This window comes from Solanum verrucosum, unplaced genomic scaffold (genome assembly GCF_900185275.1).
Source record: "Solanum verrucosum unplaced genomic scaffold, falcon-dt-bn FXZP01000280.1, whole genome shotgun sequence".
NCBI classification, from domain to species: domain Eukaryota; kingdom Viridiplantae; phylum Streptophyta; class Magnoliopsida; order Solanales; family Solanaceae; genus Solanum; species Solanum verrucosum.
In genome coordinates this window covers 377,853-392,853 of record NW_026019982.1, presented here as the reverse complement: position 1 = coordinate 392,853, position 15,001 = coordinate 377,853, and the positions used below count along the sequence as shown (strand labels likewise).

The 15,001-nt window shown below is 36.2% G+C and overlaps 2 protein-coding genes across 3 annotated transcripts; one reads left to right on the top strand and one right to left on the bottom strand.

Moving 5' to 3' along the window:
- Positions 1-1,641: 1,641 nt before the first annotated feature.
- Positions 1,642-5,642, top strand: LOC125817643 (protein CONSERVED ONLY IN THE GREEN LINEAGE 160, chloroplastic-like). Of its 2 annotated transcripts, XM_049497205.1 has the most exons (9): positions 1,642-2,026; positions 3,203-3,252; positions 3,333-3,408; positions 3,498-3,593; positions 3,730-3,810; positions 3,909-4,000; positions 4,412-4,507; positions 4,979-5,047; positions 5,459-5,642. In XM_049497205.1, exons 1-9 carry the CDS (start codon positions 1,709-1,711, stop codon positions 5,595-5,597), a joined length of 1,017 nt encoding a protein of 338 aa, XP_049353162.1. In that variant the 5' UTR covers positions 1,642-1,708; the 3' UTR covers positions 5,598-5,642. The 2 variants fall into 2 exon arrangements, with proteins under 2 accessions (XP_049353162.1, XP_049353163.1); XM_049497206.1 differs by lacking the exon at positions 4,412-4,507 and having other exon boundaries at positions 1,653-2,026.
- Positions 5,643-7,021: 1,379 nt separating this feature from the next.
- Positions 7,022-14,434, bottom strand: LOC125817642 (phosphoenolpyruvate carboxylase-like). The gene is made up of 10 exons (XM_049497203.1): positions 13,930-14,434; positions 12,359-12,750; positions 11,988-12,072; positions 10,802-11,024; positions 10,238-10,341; positions 10,055-10,142; positions 9,711-9,865; positions 8,201-9,199; positions 7,531-7,917; positions 7,022-7,442 (listed from the first exon to the last, which is right to left on the bottom strand). Exons 1-10 carry the CDS (start codon positions 14,092-14,094, stop codon positions 7,146-7,148), a joined length of 2,895 nt encoding a protein of 964 aa, XP_049353160.1. The 5' UTR covers positions 14,095-14,434; the 3' UTR covers positions 7,022-7,145.
- Between the last annotated feature and the right edge of the window lie 567 nt (positions 14,435-15,001).

Genomic DNA, 15,001 nt, shown 5'->3' with positions numbered 1-15,001 from the left:
ATATGTACAATTTACTATAGTCTATATGATTTGATGGTCTTGAACCTCATTTTTCACGTGCACAAGGCTAAAGACATATCCGGTAAAATTTCTTCTATCCATTGGGGACTTGATTCTTCCCTTTCATAAATTTAATTGTTACACAAATCCCTTGTAAATATTTTTGTTTTAAGCAACAAATTATACAAAAAGGAAAATAATTTACATTGCTCATCATGTACTTAGGTGTCGAATGCGTATTTTACGTAGAAGGAAATTAACAAAATGAATATCATTACATTATCTTCGAACAGTAACAAAAGAGTATTTCAATATGATTATTTTCTTTTTAACATTAACTAATATTTACAACTTCATATTTTTTGTGCTCACTTGGTGCATGGAATGTGGTGGATGATGTAGTACTATTGAGTCTTGTTGGTAGGTTCTTACCATTTTCACCATCTAATTCACACACTTATAGATGTTGTCGCCCCTTAGAATATGCATTATGGAGATTCCAAGCTCGGGAGGATAAAATCATCGTATGAATGGTAGGTCATAACCGAGTCGATGGAAGAATCAGTCTACTCACCTCCCTGATCATCTTGTGCAACACCTCCAACTTCCGCTAGCTTTGGCTTTTGAGTTCGACATAAAACTAGTTGATTTTAATGAATCCCAGTGGAGAGAATGAATGATTGTTATAGACGCTATGTCAGATGTTAAATATATTATTCCCATAGTTCCAATTTATGTGTTGTAGTTTGATTATCCTTGACTCAAAGGCAAACATTAATGTTTAGTTTTGTAAAAGAAAGTTTAAACAAAGTTGGATTGAATGAAAAGATAATCATTTTACAATCGTGTCTAAATTCTATCCAGAAATCATTAGCTAATTACTGCTCTTTTGTAAATCTAACAAATTAAATCTATCTCTCTTATGCCCTCAAAATAAAGTGTAATTTACAAAATAAACTTATCTTTTTTCATTTATTTTTTGGTTTCAAACCCTGTGTCCGATATCTAAATTAGAGTTAGACTATTTCAAATTCGCGCATGTAAAAAACGCTCTCTACCAGGAATTTTTCTATACCTAGTATTCGAACCGAATACATTTTACAAAAACTACTTCAGAAATATCCAATCAAACTTTTTTCATGGCCAAACAATAAAAGGAAGCAATGTTATCTTCAACCAGGGTCCACCCTTATCATATAGTACTTGCTACCAATTGACACTGTCGTTTGGTTTGAAAATGAGTTATGATGGGATAAGTTATGTTGGGATAAGTTATGATGGGATAAGTTATGATGGGATAAGTTGTGTTGGGATTATTTTTTATTGAGTGTTTGGTTTGTTGTATTCAAAATAATAAATTTTAAGAACAATTTATTTGTTTACAAAAATGCCCTTCATTAATGTAAAAAGTGATATAACAAAAGGGTTGAAAGAGACATTTTTGTCATTTACCTATTTTATTCCGGGATAAGTTATCCCGGGATTACTATACCACCCAAGGAGAGGGATAACTTATCCCGGTACTAATTATTAATCCCGGGATAAGTTATCCCGAACTTGTCAACCAAACAACAAAATAAGCGGTACTATAATTTAATCCCGGGACTATTTGTTATTATACCTCACACCAAACGAGCCCTAAAGGTATTTGTTTTTCCTTGTCTATAAGATCAAGAAACACAACCCCATCACTCCAAATTGAACAAAAATGGGAGTTCTAAACTACTGCTACCTCTCAGTTACCTCTACAGCCACACCCATATCTCAAGATTCTTCAAATAATCCAACCCCATTGTCAATTCCAACACAATCCAAGCAGAAACCTGTGAAATTGTCCAGTGGGGTGGCTACTACTGGGGACTATGCTACTGACCCACCCACTACCACTACTAAGCTCAGGAAGTATTGGGGTGAGGATGTGGATCCTCTCACCTCTGATGATTTTATATGGAATACGGAATTTATGGGTCGCATGAAGAAGTACATTCAGGATCCTCAAGAAAATGCCCCTGCTGCTGCTGTAAAGGTATAATCTTTGGCCTAATTGACCCTTACTATGCATTCATCTTTTGAGCTGTTCTAGTCATAACTTATGACATGCTTTCTTCACAAAAGATTTTATCTTTTCTAGAATTTGAACTGCTGTGGAAGATTACGTTTACCAATTGTTCAGGCAACTTTTGAATTTTTGGTTCTATTCTCTGTTGTGTTGTTCTGAGATCAGTTAATGCTCCATGTTTACTTGTTCACTATTGACTTTGCTCCCCCTTAGGAGTCGTTTGGTGCGAGGTATAAGGTATAACAATTCCGGGATAAAATGCAGGATTATTTTGTCCTGTATTTGGTTGGAGGTTTTAGTAGTACTTGGATTATTTATTCCACCATTTATACCATAGTAATGGGATAAGTTATCTTATATACTTGGAGGTCCCGGAATAATTGTTAAGGATAACTTTTCCCCAACCAAACGACCCCTCAAGGTTTGGGAAATACATCGGTTAAATTGACTTGGCTCATCCTTTAAGGCTTGGGAAATGCATTGGGTAATTGACTATAGTTAATAATAAGGGTTAATTAGGAACTAAGTGATAAATTATCTCTTGATTTTCCGAAGTTGACAAGTAAAAGTGAACACTTATTTTTAGTATAATGGACAAGTTAAAGTAGACGAAGGGAATATGTTTTGTGATGAAATCTTTCTTTAATTGATAGGCTTCTCTTTATTGGTGCATATCCTGGTTTTCATGATGGGCACTTAACCATCTTGGTCATTTTAATGGTTTGGCAATTAACAAGTTTCAAAAGTGCTCATTTTAATGAACTTATTTGAATGAGAACGGAGTTAAACAAAGGAATGAACACTTTTGAAACTTGTGGTGTTAAATATGCCACAACTTTTATGTGACTATTTGACTTTTGAAACAATGTGATCATAACTATGTCATACAGTAACATTTATGAGGCTATAAAAGCGTCTAATAAGAGTAGAACAACAAGTTTTAGTTAAATTATTTCCAAATTTAACAAGAGCTCATTCTTTTTGGGAGTGTGTTCTATCTGTGTGGTACTCTTGTATGAAGAACATAAGAAGTTGTTGTTAGCCTTTTGCATTATATGTTGGTCATAATATATGCATGTTGCTTAAGGAGTACCATTTTTTTTCGATGGTTGCCAATATTCTTCTGACTTGATATCTTAACAGGAAGAGATATCAGGATTTCTTAGCTTAAACAGAGTCATGAATCTTGACAGGTGTGATCTTTTTCTTCTTTTCTTTATAGAGATTTAGAAATTCTGTTTTCTTCTAATATTTAATCGCATATGGAGAATAGTTTGGAAGTTGACTTGACCAAGGAGCTAACAGCCCCTTCACAACCTGTTCTAGAACCAGAAGTCGAAAATACTCAAGTATGTAGTGGCTTTAAAACACTTGCCTTCAGCATCTTTAAGCATTAGCCTTTTCTACTATCATTGTCGATAACTAAACTGATTTTCAGGCTCCTTTTACTGCATCTCAAAAATGGCGGCCAGCACCAACACGACGGGAGCAGGAGAAGTGGGGCAAAGCTGCCAAGGCTGCAACTGGGGGCAGTGTATGTCATCGGAACTTGCAATTAGTTCATTGGTTGAAACTTGGTTTATAATACTTCTTAGCTCACCTTGTTTCTAACTAAAATGATAGAGAAATATGCTTCTCTAAGTTGTAATTCTGAATTTTTTATCATACAGGATGTTATGTTCAGGGAAATAAAACGCCCTCAAGGGGATCCAAAGGTTATGGCTGCTCAGTCAAGGGAACAGTATCTTAAGGTACTTGTTTGCGTTTATTCTGCATAAATCATTCTTTGTTGAGATATGTTGACTTTTCAGTTCACCGTTTTGATTGTTCTTTTTTCTTTTCTTTCCAGTTAAAGAATAAATTGCAGCTTCTCACAGTTGGGATTGGTGGTGTTGGTGTGATTTCAGCTTATATCTCTTATTCTCCTGAAATAGCAATAAGGTAATCCAAAATAGGAATTCCTATATGGCTATATGCTTTAATTGCTTTACGTGTCTACTTTAGAATTACTCGTGTTTGATTTACTATTGTTGTAGTGGGACATGGCCCCTATTTATTACAAATCGCTCCTCCAATTATTGCTTTACGTGTCTACTTTAGAGTCTTAATTTGCTTATTTCTTCTGAAAATGGCAATTGTGATAACTGATGAAATGTATGGAATTTTCTTTGACTGAAATATCTTAAGCTGCGAGAGTTCTTTTAATGTCCTCTATCGGGCCTGGATGTTTTTAGCTTCTCTTTGCTTAGATATACTTAATGTAAGGAATCTTTAGTTTTTTAAAATCTGGCAATGTTGCACTCATGCAGAAATTGTGGTGTTAATGAACTGTTGTATTTTTCATTCTTGCAGTTACACTGCAGGGTTGATTGGTTCTTTGATGTACATGCGTATGCTTGGAAACAGTGTGGATTCTATGCTGTCAGATGGACCCAGAGCACTTATCAAGTACACTTTTGATTGTTTATCTTTAGCAAATGGCTCCCTCTATGCCATTCTTGCATTATCTCAAACCTAAACATCATTTGTTCCTTGTGTTGCATGTACGTGTCTTAATGGAGGCGATTGATGCCAATTGAAAATAGGAAGCCCAATTTTCTTATGCATTTTGCATGTGCTACTATTTTTCAGCATTTTGGAAAAATGTTTATGGAGCATCCTATTACCACTTTATCACATTTAAATCGATATTGTCATTCTTGAATTGGGGTTGTACGAGGTCACTCAAATAGTAGTTCTTTGTGAATTGTCAGTTTCATCATTCCAGGATTGGAAGTCATTAACCCACAGTCGTAATAGAAATCAAATGCTTGCATGATAAATGACATTGTTGTTTGAGACTAAGAAAAGTAGCTATATCCCTAAAACAGACTGTTTTGATCTCTGATTGATATGCTTACCAGAAACTTTTACTTTCAGGGGAGCTGTTGGGCAGCCAAGGCTATTGGTTCCTGTTGCTTTGGTCATGATTTTTAACCGGTGGAATGGGTAAGCTCTACCACTATTACCACATTGACCAAAAAGATATGTGTTGAGATTAACTGTTAAATAAAACTTCTCTTTTTTATTCAAGCAAACTTCTTAGAACCTCTTGTTTATTTTCTGAAAACTACTATTGGTAGCATAAATCTATCTGCATTCTGAACTCAAGGAAGTTGTGGCTATTTTATGGGGCTTCAACTTCCTCTCTTAATCTATTTTCTCGCCATTTTCCTGCTTGTACAAACCAAAAAATCCAGTCTAGTTTAACTTTTTTCGGCATTCCCCTTTTCCTACTACACTTGCATCCAAAAAAATACCTTAATGACTTCTCTTCCATTGTTGTTGTGCAAGTATTAATGTTTTTGCATTATGAAGAGTTGCCTATGTATCTGATCTTACAAATTGATGTATTTCCAGGATCCTAGTCCCGGAGTATGGATTCATGCACCTCGAGTTGATACCCATGCTAGTCGGATTTTTCACTTACAAGATTGCAACTTTTGTCCAAGCAATCGAGGAAGGTGTATCTATTATTGGAAATAAATCGCAAGCCTAGCTCTAGTTTTTATGATTTTCCATCAACCTCTGATGAAAATAGTAGGTATGCTTCGACTCGAACCTCCCATCTACAACTTTTATCATCTTTTCAAATTACCATGAATCTTAGATTCGACTAAATGTGTTCAAAATTTTCATGTTCCATCTTAGTATAGAACTTGTTTAGTCACAGGGAATAATGAAAATCATGCCGTGAGATAACTAGTAAAGCTATTTTCATGTGAATAGGAGGTCACAAGTTCAAGCTGTGGAAACAATCTCTAGCACACATTGGACCTTAAAGGTCCAGCCCTTCTCCGGATATATGGGGAGCTTAGTGCATCAGACTGGTTTTTTTTTTTCATGTCAAATACTAGTTTGCATGTCTTGTCTCACACTCGATATTTCTTGTTGCAGAGGCGAAAAAAGTTCAGGAAGACGTTGGATTCGAAAAATGAGCTACAACATCTCAATTTATCACCGGATGGATTGAACAAATCGAGATTTCCTCGTGTAAATTCTTCTATATACTAGATCTTGCTCTCAGTTTCTTTGATAATCTCAAGTTTCTTATCCTGTTGAAGGCTTATGAATCGTTTTCCACCAAAAAAAAATGTGTAAATTCTTCTATATATTGAATCCTGCTCTCAATTTCGTTGATAATCTCAAGTTTCTTATCATGTTGAAGGCTTATGAATCGTTTTCAAAAAAAAAAGTGTAAATTCTTCTAGTTAATGAACGATTGTCAGGAGTTCCCATTTTGTGCCACTTTTTTTTATATAAGAGCAAGAGCAAGTTTTTTTTTTTCACCTTAGAAGAGCAAGTTCGATTAATTTTATATGTACATCGATCATATAATTAAACATTTGTTATTCTTGCTAAACAAGAGATAAAGGATGATCTTATCTCTTGTTTGGTTATTAATTTTCGGATAAGTATATTATGATTAATTATTAGTATTGAGATTAGTTATTTCAGTATAAATCAATGAAAATGATAAAAATACTCATGGTCTTTCAAAATTATGTAATTTATGTTATCTTTAATATAACAAACCACATTGTCAACAAAAAATAATACGAAGATAATTAATTCTTATATAACTTATCTTCAAACCAAATGACCCTCTGGTATCTTTGGAAACCAAAATTGATTTTTATGACTAGTATTAGATTTCCGACTTTAACTACCTCTTGTTTGCCCAGCAAACTTTTAAGTTTGATTTGCTCACACAAAGTTATACAAAAATTATAATGCAAGAATTATAACATAAAATGTATCACTAACATAATGTTTTACCAACGGATGCTTGGCTAAAAAATTCATTCAGTCGTTGGAATTCAACATCAGATCATAATATATCGACTCATTGCGATTTCCAGTTAGACACCGATGATTCCAAGTTTTTTCTTACCCTCCATGCATCGTATTCAAGAACGTATTAATCAGAAATCACACACTCAAAATTCTTCAAAAACATTTCATCATTACTATTCTTCAACAGAAACAGGATTCATATAAGTTAAAAGACAATATCACTTATTATACATACATAATAGCCTTTGCCTTAACCAGTGTTCTGCATTCCAGCAGCAATACCTTTCATGGTCAAGATGAGGGTGTCTTCCAAGCCAGGCGCATACTCACTTGTAGGATTCAGCTTCACTAATTCAGCAGCTGGTTTGCTTGATTCCATGATCTCCTTGTCTAGATGCGGCCTGACCTTCACATTGTAGTTGGGGTCGCGAATTCGTTTCAATGTGTATGCTTGGCTTACATTGAGGGTCGTAATGTAAGAGTCACGAAGTTTGAGCCTTTGCCTCAAGTATGGATCTCCTTCCAAAAGATCCTTGTGCCCAGCAACCTATGACAAGCAGCGCGATTAAAAGAAATGTTCCATAAAATGTGAGCTTTCTGGTGATAAGGTAAAATAATAGTATTAATTTATGTACCTGAAGGAGAAAGCCCTTTGTTTCTTCGTATTTGGATCTCAATCGCTCTCCAAGCGGCAACAGATCTTCAGATACTAAAAGCTTATCGTACAATGCAGCAATACCAGGGTCTCCCTTAGCGAAGACCATTTCGAGTAAGTCAAGTGTCACTCTAAAGAAAGGCCATCCGTTGTACATATCCTTGAGCATTTGCAGATTTCTTATATCCTTCTCAATAACATGCTTGAATGCAGCCCCAAAGCCAAGCCAGACTGGGAGATGAAACCTCGTCTGAGTCCATGCAAAGATCCATGGAATAGCTCGAAGAGATTCAATCCCACCGCTTGGCTTCCTTTTGGCCGGGCGACTTCCAATGTTCATGCGACCATATTCTAATTCTGGGGTTGCCTGCATTTCAACGAACAGAAAAAGAAAGTTCAGTTTCATAGGCATCGGGCTGAAGGCAAATAAGTTAGCAATGTCTGCAATGCAATTGCCATTCATGCCTATTTTGACTAATTATTAGAACGACTGCTTTCACCTAATTAAAAACTATTGTTCATGTCCCCTTCAATTCTTTGAATATGTTGGTTTCTGAATGTTTTTTTTCTTATACCTCTTTTTAAATTATGATTAAGAGTCATTTAAAAGTAGTTCAAATCAATTTATGAAGTAACTTGAATATACTTACAAGGCGGAAGTATTCAACAAATCGTGGATCCTGGAACACAAAAGACCGATACTCTTTTGTAGCAATAACAGACATCTCATCCAATAGGGCACGCCACTCTGGCTTTGGAGCCACAGGGGGGTTCATTCCATGCTCAAGTGTAGCTGCTGTGAAACGCTGAAGAGTTCTAAAGCACAGGTGTTCCTCCCCAAATGACTGTTCAATAACTTCACCTTGAACAGTCACACGAAGTGAACCATGAATTGTGTCGGGGGGTTGTGATAAAATAGCAAGGTGGGTGGGACCCCCTCCCCTTCCAACAGTCCCACCTCGGCCATGGAACATTGTTAGCTTTACTCCAAATTCTTTTGCCACCTTTACAAGTTCCTCTTGAGCCTTGTACAATTGCCAAGCTGCAGATAGTCGGCCAGCATCCTTACCCGAATCAGAATACCCAATCATAACTTCTTGTTTCCCATTGATACGGTTTCTGTACCAATCTATGGAGAACAACCGAGCAACAGCAGCAGGTGCAGACTCGAGATCAGCAAGCTTTTCAAACAACGGAACAACCCTCAATGGACTTTTTACATGACATTCACGCTGCAAAAGCTCAACGGCAAGCACATCAGAGGGTGCCGTGGCCATCGAAATTATATAAGCACCGAAACTATCGGCGGGAAGTTCAGCGATGACATGAAAGGTATCCAAAACATCAGCGACTTCATCAGTTTTAGGGAGATCAGGTCCAAAAAGTGGACGCTTGCCACTTAGTTCAGATAAGAGCCATTCCTGTCTCTTCTCTTCAGACCATTCTTTATAGGAGCCAACACCCACGTGCCTTGTTATAACATCTAGAACATCAGTGTGTCTATCTGACTCTTGCCGAATATCAAGTCTCACAAGCGACAGACCAAAGGTGGACACTTGCCTTAGAAAATCAAGAAGGCTTCCATCTGCAATCGGTCTGTCACCACAAGCGCATAGAGATCTATAACACAGCTCCAGAGGTTCCAGAAACTGCAGGATAAAGACAACCAACTTTTTCACATATTCAAATCATACAGAAATTGGCATGTCTATTAGCAGATCTGAATGCCATGAAATAACATTTGAGAAATGAGAACCATACTAATTTGGGTGATTAATAAAATCCTAAAATAACCTGTAGAACTTGGCTCACAAATTTGGTGTTGTAGTATGTTATAACTTTGTTAAAAGCAAGATGAATATTGTCAAATAAGAATTCCAAAAGCTCGCTTGAGTTCGTTTCCTTATTATCTTACATAAACTATTTTCTTATGTCTTTCAACATTTAGTCAACAGACTATCAGTTTGCTACTTAGACATCCTAATCCACTTTCAAATAAAAATAACTAAAAATCACATATAGAATCCTAGATGAAATATCATTGACACACATTGGAAATGAAAAAGATATCTATTCCGCATGGGTAAATTTGGAATCAAGCTAACAAGTTCTGTATTATTGAAGAGGTGAGCAGAAATAAAAAGAGTTTCTGAAGGACACCTGTTCAAGATTTGTGAATGTCGACTCCTCAGGAACATCAGAGAACCCATTGGCTAGTAGCTGACGAGCGCGTTCCTGTGTATTATATAACCTATCTCTCACATCAGCAAGAAGAACACGGTAGGGCTCATTTGGTGGAATTTTCTTCCAAAATTCTGTATTAGTAGATTAAGCAAGAAGAACAGTTAGTAGTTGAAGGGTAGGAGGGAGAGAGACTCTAGAATATTAGCATCAATAATCATAAAAAGAGAAAGGCAAGGCAGAAGAGAATGATATGTGAGCTCCAAACCAATACACTTTCAGAAAACAAGTCTGGTAGCAGAACAGAGAACGGAGGTAAATACCAATGTAGTGCTTTGCATCTCTTTTGGAAGTCCTATGAAGTTCTTCTGCACGCACACGGAGCTCATCATTGCATCGCCACATTGAAAGCTGGCATAAGCAAAATAAAATGGGAAAGACAAAAAAATTTAGTACGGGATCGGAGGCAAATTGCAGGCAACAACATCCAGTAACCAATTTGTCACCTCAAACATAAGATCCTCAATCTGAGAGAAATACAAATTTGCAGCCATCATTCTAGCCAATAAGCACACATCTCTCGTCACTTCCGGGGTTACTCTAGGGTTGCCTGCATGCACATCAAAATTTGTTGGTGCCTTCACAAAAACATTCAAACTTCGCATGCAATTACATTGAGCTTCAAGGAGAATATTTTCTTACGTCACTCGAGAATCAGAAGCAAGATGCTTCTACTGCTCTAACCTAATGCATATTGTAAAGCTTTAAAAGTACCATTTTACCATCTAGCTATGATGTTTCAGATACTACGAAATTGTGAATGAGTTGAGAACACTTCAACTACACAAACATCACCTTTTTGTCCCTCAAAGTTGGATCCATGGATTTATATAAGGATACACCGAACTCATTGACCTTTGAGAATTTCAATAAACTAAAGAATCTTAAACCAACCATAAGTTCCGCTTGTATCAGTGTTAATTCCTTCTAATATGTGCTTAATCTGACTTTCAATGAGTGAGAACACAAAAAAAAGGAAAGACAATGCTACTTGTAAAGAAAGGTCATACCATCTCGATCACCACCCATCCAAGAAGAAAACTGAATGAGAGGTGCATTGTAGGGAACACGTTCATTTATTCCAATATTCTTCAAAGCAGTGTCAACACGGCGTAGGAATTTCGGCACCCCCTTCCATATTGTCTCATGGAAGTAACTCATCCCCGCCCTCATCTCATCTTGTGGAGTTGGTGGAGTCCTCCTGATTTCATCTGTGCGAAAGGCTGCTTGTATCTGTATGCAGCAAAAGAGAAGAGTCACAGGAATTTATAGTTGTTAATATTCTTTATGCAGAGGATTGAGGACTAATGTGATATTCTGGCAATGCTTAATACCCAAAATCACGTTAAAGGGCAAGGAGTGAGTAGTAAAAATATAGAAATCAAATAGTTCTGACACCTGTTAGCGGACTCTAGAACATTCTCTCCTTATTTATTCATTTTTTAAAAACTAAATACATGCCAACTCTTCTTAATACTATTACAAACTTTTAAATGAACAAAAGTAAAGGTGATCTGGCAGCTTAAACACCTCTACGGAGGTGAATCTCTTTCTTTCCATTTAAAAGCTAAGATATGGTTCCTGAAAGGTCTAGCTTCTTTAACAATTGAACCTAACCAACATGGGTTGTGGTGCACTGGTGGAAGTGTTTCACCCTTAACCAGGGGTCTCGGGTTCGGGTCCTAGGTATGGAGAAAATTTTGTTGGGAGCGCCACCCCCGAATGGGCCCTATAGAGCGCGATCCGGATCTAGTCAGAGCTCCAATGTTGGCTCCGGACACCGGGTGGGAAACCAAAACAAAAAAACAATTGAACCTATATTTCTCATCATGTACTAATGATCTTCCTATCCGAGTTTTGTTATCAGCTCTATATATCATCTTCACCTAACATGAAGAAGGAAAGAGAGATGCTCCAATATCAATATCTATGCACCAGGGGAGTGAAAACGCAATCAGAGAATACTCTACAACCAGCAGAAATTTATTAAAGCACCGGTCTTGAAGGTGTTTCCTCACATCCACTTTAGCTTAGCACAAGTTCACTAAACAACATTTCTGTACACTAACTTCGTATACCAAATAAAATTTAAGCCTTTTTAAAAACATAAAATTACATCCTTACTGAAATGGGGGGAATTGGCATGATAGAAAGAGAAGAAAACAACAAGAAAAACCAGCACTATGAACCTCATACCTCTCTTTGTAGAGCCTCGTCTAGCTCCTGCTTATCATCAGGAGTAATATCTTTGGCGTACAACTGCGTCATACAATCACGAATCCTGGACAGCAAGTGGGAAATGAGAATCTTATCTTGACAGTTAAGAAAAAGTTATTGGAAAGGAAAAAAAAAAGAGCTGCTCTCTAGATGGAAACATCGATTAACCGAACAAAAAGTACTGTCTCCTTTCCTTTCATCTTCTTTTTATCCCTTCAGAAATAGACATATATTTAGGTAACCTACAAAAAGTATGGAGCTTTTGCCAGCACAGCCCCACGAACAGATTGAATAGGATATGCTGTTATTTCAGCACACATTTTCTGTTAACTTCAGCAATCGTAACTTACCTTGCATGCTTTTGAAGCAAAGACCTACGAACAGACTGAGTAGGATGTGCTGTTAGCACCAAATCCACCGTCTGGTTCTTCAAAGCATCAAAAACTTCTTGGGGTGATTTGTTTAGCTGTCCGACGAGCTTCTTAAGAGTCTCTTCAATGTCTGATTCAGTTAGTGCAGAAGCCTCATCTGAAAAATCACGCTTTTTTAGCTTACTTCTTCGTCTGTAAGCTATCTGAACCTCTTCAGCAAGGTTACCCAAGTTAAGCATGTTAGAAAAGGCTTTGGTGACTACAATGGAATCCCCAGCATCCAAACTGGTAAGCATACTCCCAAGCTCTTCCAACTTATGTGGGTCATGCTTCCCTTCGTATTCAGCAGATAGTTCATAACACTCTTGAACCTAACACAATGTAGCACCACAGTAAGTTCCTTCCACTTTTACCAGAAATCGCTAATATTTTGTAATGATTAAGACCGCAGCACCTACAATTTACCGTGCCTCGCAAAGATAGAAACAACATGCTTTTTTCGAAAGTAAAACTTTGACTCACTTTTATCCCAGATGAACATTCTTTGATAGAGGAAGCATTAAAGGAGATGTGAGTACTACTCAGGCCCCAGGGACCAAAGCTAAAACTAATTTAATAGAAGAACAGAACAGATGGGGCCAAATCAGATCATCATAATAGATAAGGAACAAGGTGAATAGAAATATTTTGTTTCTTCTTTTCATAAGACAGGGAAGTTACTTTGCACATATTTAAAAAGAATACTCTCCCTGATTCAAAGGCTAATAGAGACTTCTCCTTAATGAGTCAGGAGAATCTCACTGTCACTGAACTAATTCAAAATGGCATAACTATATGTCTTAGTCAAATTAAAAGAAGCTCCATCACCCTCAACAATCCATTCCCTCCTTTTTATTGGTTCTTACACTCAACTCAAAACATTATATATGCTCTGAACAGACTAAGGACTAACAAAAATAACACATTATGAGAATTGCCTAGTGATTGAAACCACAAATTATGAACACACTACCGGTCTTAAAGATTCCACCCAACCCATTCACCCAAAAAACAAAAATAGTTTAATTTGAAAGAACACCCAACTCAAAACCTTTTTATATGCTAGTATAAACTAGTCAAGAACTAACAAAATCAAGCATAATGGAAATTAGCCTAGAGCAACTATACCACAATATTAATAAAGTACCAGCCTTTTCCACACATGCCACATAAACGTTAAAAAAGAATGCGAAAAAAAGTTACACAATAAAGATAAATACGAACTGACAAAACTTGGTATAATGGAAACTAGTCTAATGCATTCAAACCAGAAACTATGAATAAAGTACCACTCTTTTCTACTCACACCACATAAACATCAAAACAGTTGCAGGAAAGGAGCTGAACAGAAGCTGATAAACACGAAATTAAACTAAGTACCAACAAAATTAAGCAAAATGTATAATTATCACACTGCATTCAAACCACAAATTATGAAGAAGCACAACAAAGGGTTTCACCAGAAGTTAAAAAAAGCACACAAAAAACCTTTAAAAACAAACTAAAAGTACCGTTTCTCGAATATCCTCTCCATGCAAATCCTGCAGAATATCAAGAAATCTGTCAAGCAACAAAGCATCATACTCCACAAGCTTATCATCCTCTGACACTTTCGCCGGTGCTAATAGCCTCAATTGGGCATCAATTGAAGCCATCTTCTCAATTTTCCGACTCATCTTCGAAAAAAAAACAATCTTTTTACCAACTCTTTCTTCTAGACTTTTCTAAGTAAAGTTGAAAAAGGAAAAAAAAAATCACGGATTCTTCCACCCTTTATCACGGAGAAAACTGGGTATCAAACAATTTTCAGCATTAACTTAAAACATTCACAATTTTTTTCAAAAATTTATGAAAAGTAAAAACAGAGTGAATAATTATTTATGGGTAATCTCAAGATTCCCGTGAAGGAAAAGTCCAGAAGAAGTAGAAAAAAGAGAAGATAAATGGGGTCACGAGAGAGAAAAAGAAAAGGAGAAGTGATTTGAAGCAAAGTTGCAGAGAATTTGGGATTTTGTTTAAGCTTTTTTATAGAAGAAAGATGTGAAGAACAGAGTGGAAAGTTTTAACTAAAAATCAACAAGAGTCCAAATTAGTGGAGTCTTTCTTTAATTATGGGAACTTTATGGGTTGAAATTGAATATAAAAAAATATATATATTCCTAATAGAGGTGGAATATTCCATGGAATCATCTTTTCATGTAATTTTTTGTTGGTCATTGTCTAGTATGGACTCAAATTCGAGATTTCTAGCTAAATATAAAAGTTTATCATACTTATCACCTCACTATAGTTTATGTAATTTAACTCTTATTTAACGATTTGTTTGGTCATAATAATCATTCAAACTAAAAATCGAACAATATTTCATTTTATTTGAAAATCAGTGTTTTAAGCTATCACCTCTCCGTTAACATGTCAGTTGTTTGGAATTGATATTCAATCTAAGGCTATTTTTGTCAATTTATGCTTCTCCACATGTTTTTGTAAGCGCGTGTAGTAACCCTCTTTGAATAAAACAGTCACTTCATAGCCTCTTCTTTGCTTTTAATGTTAGTTAACTTATAATTAATGGGTAATGTTAAA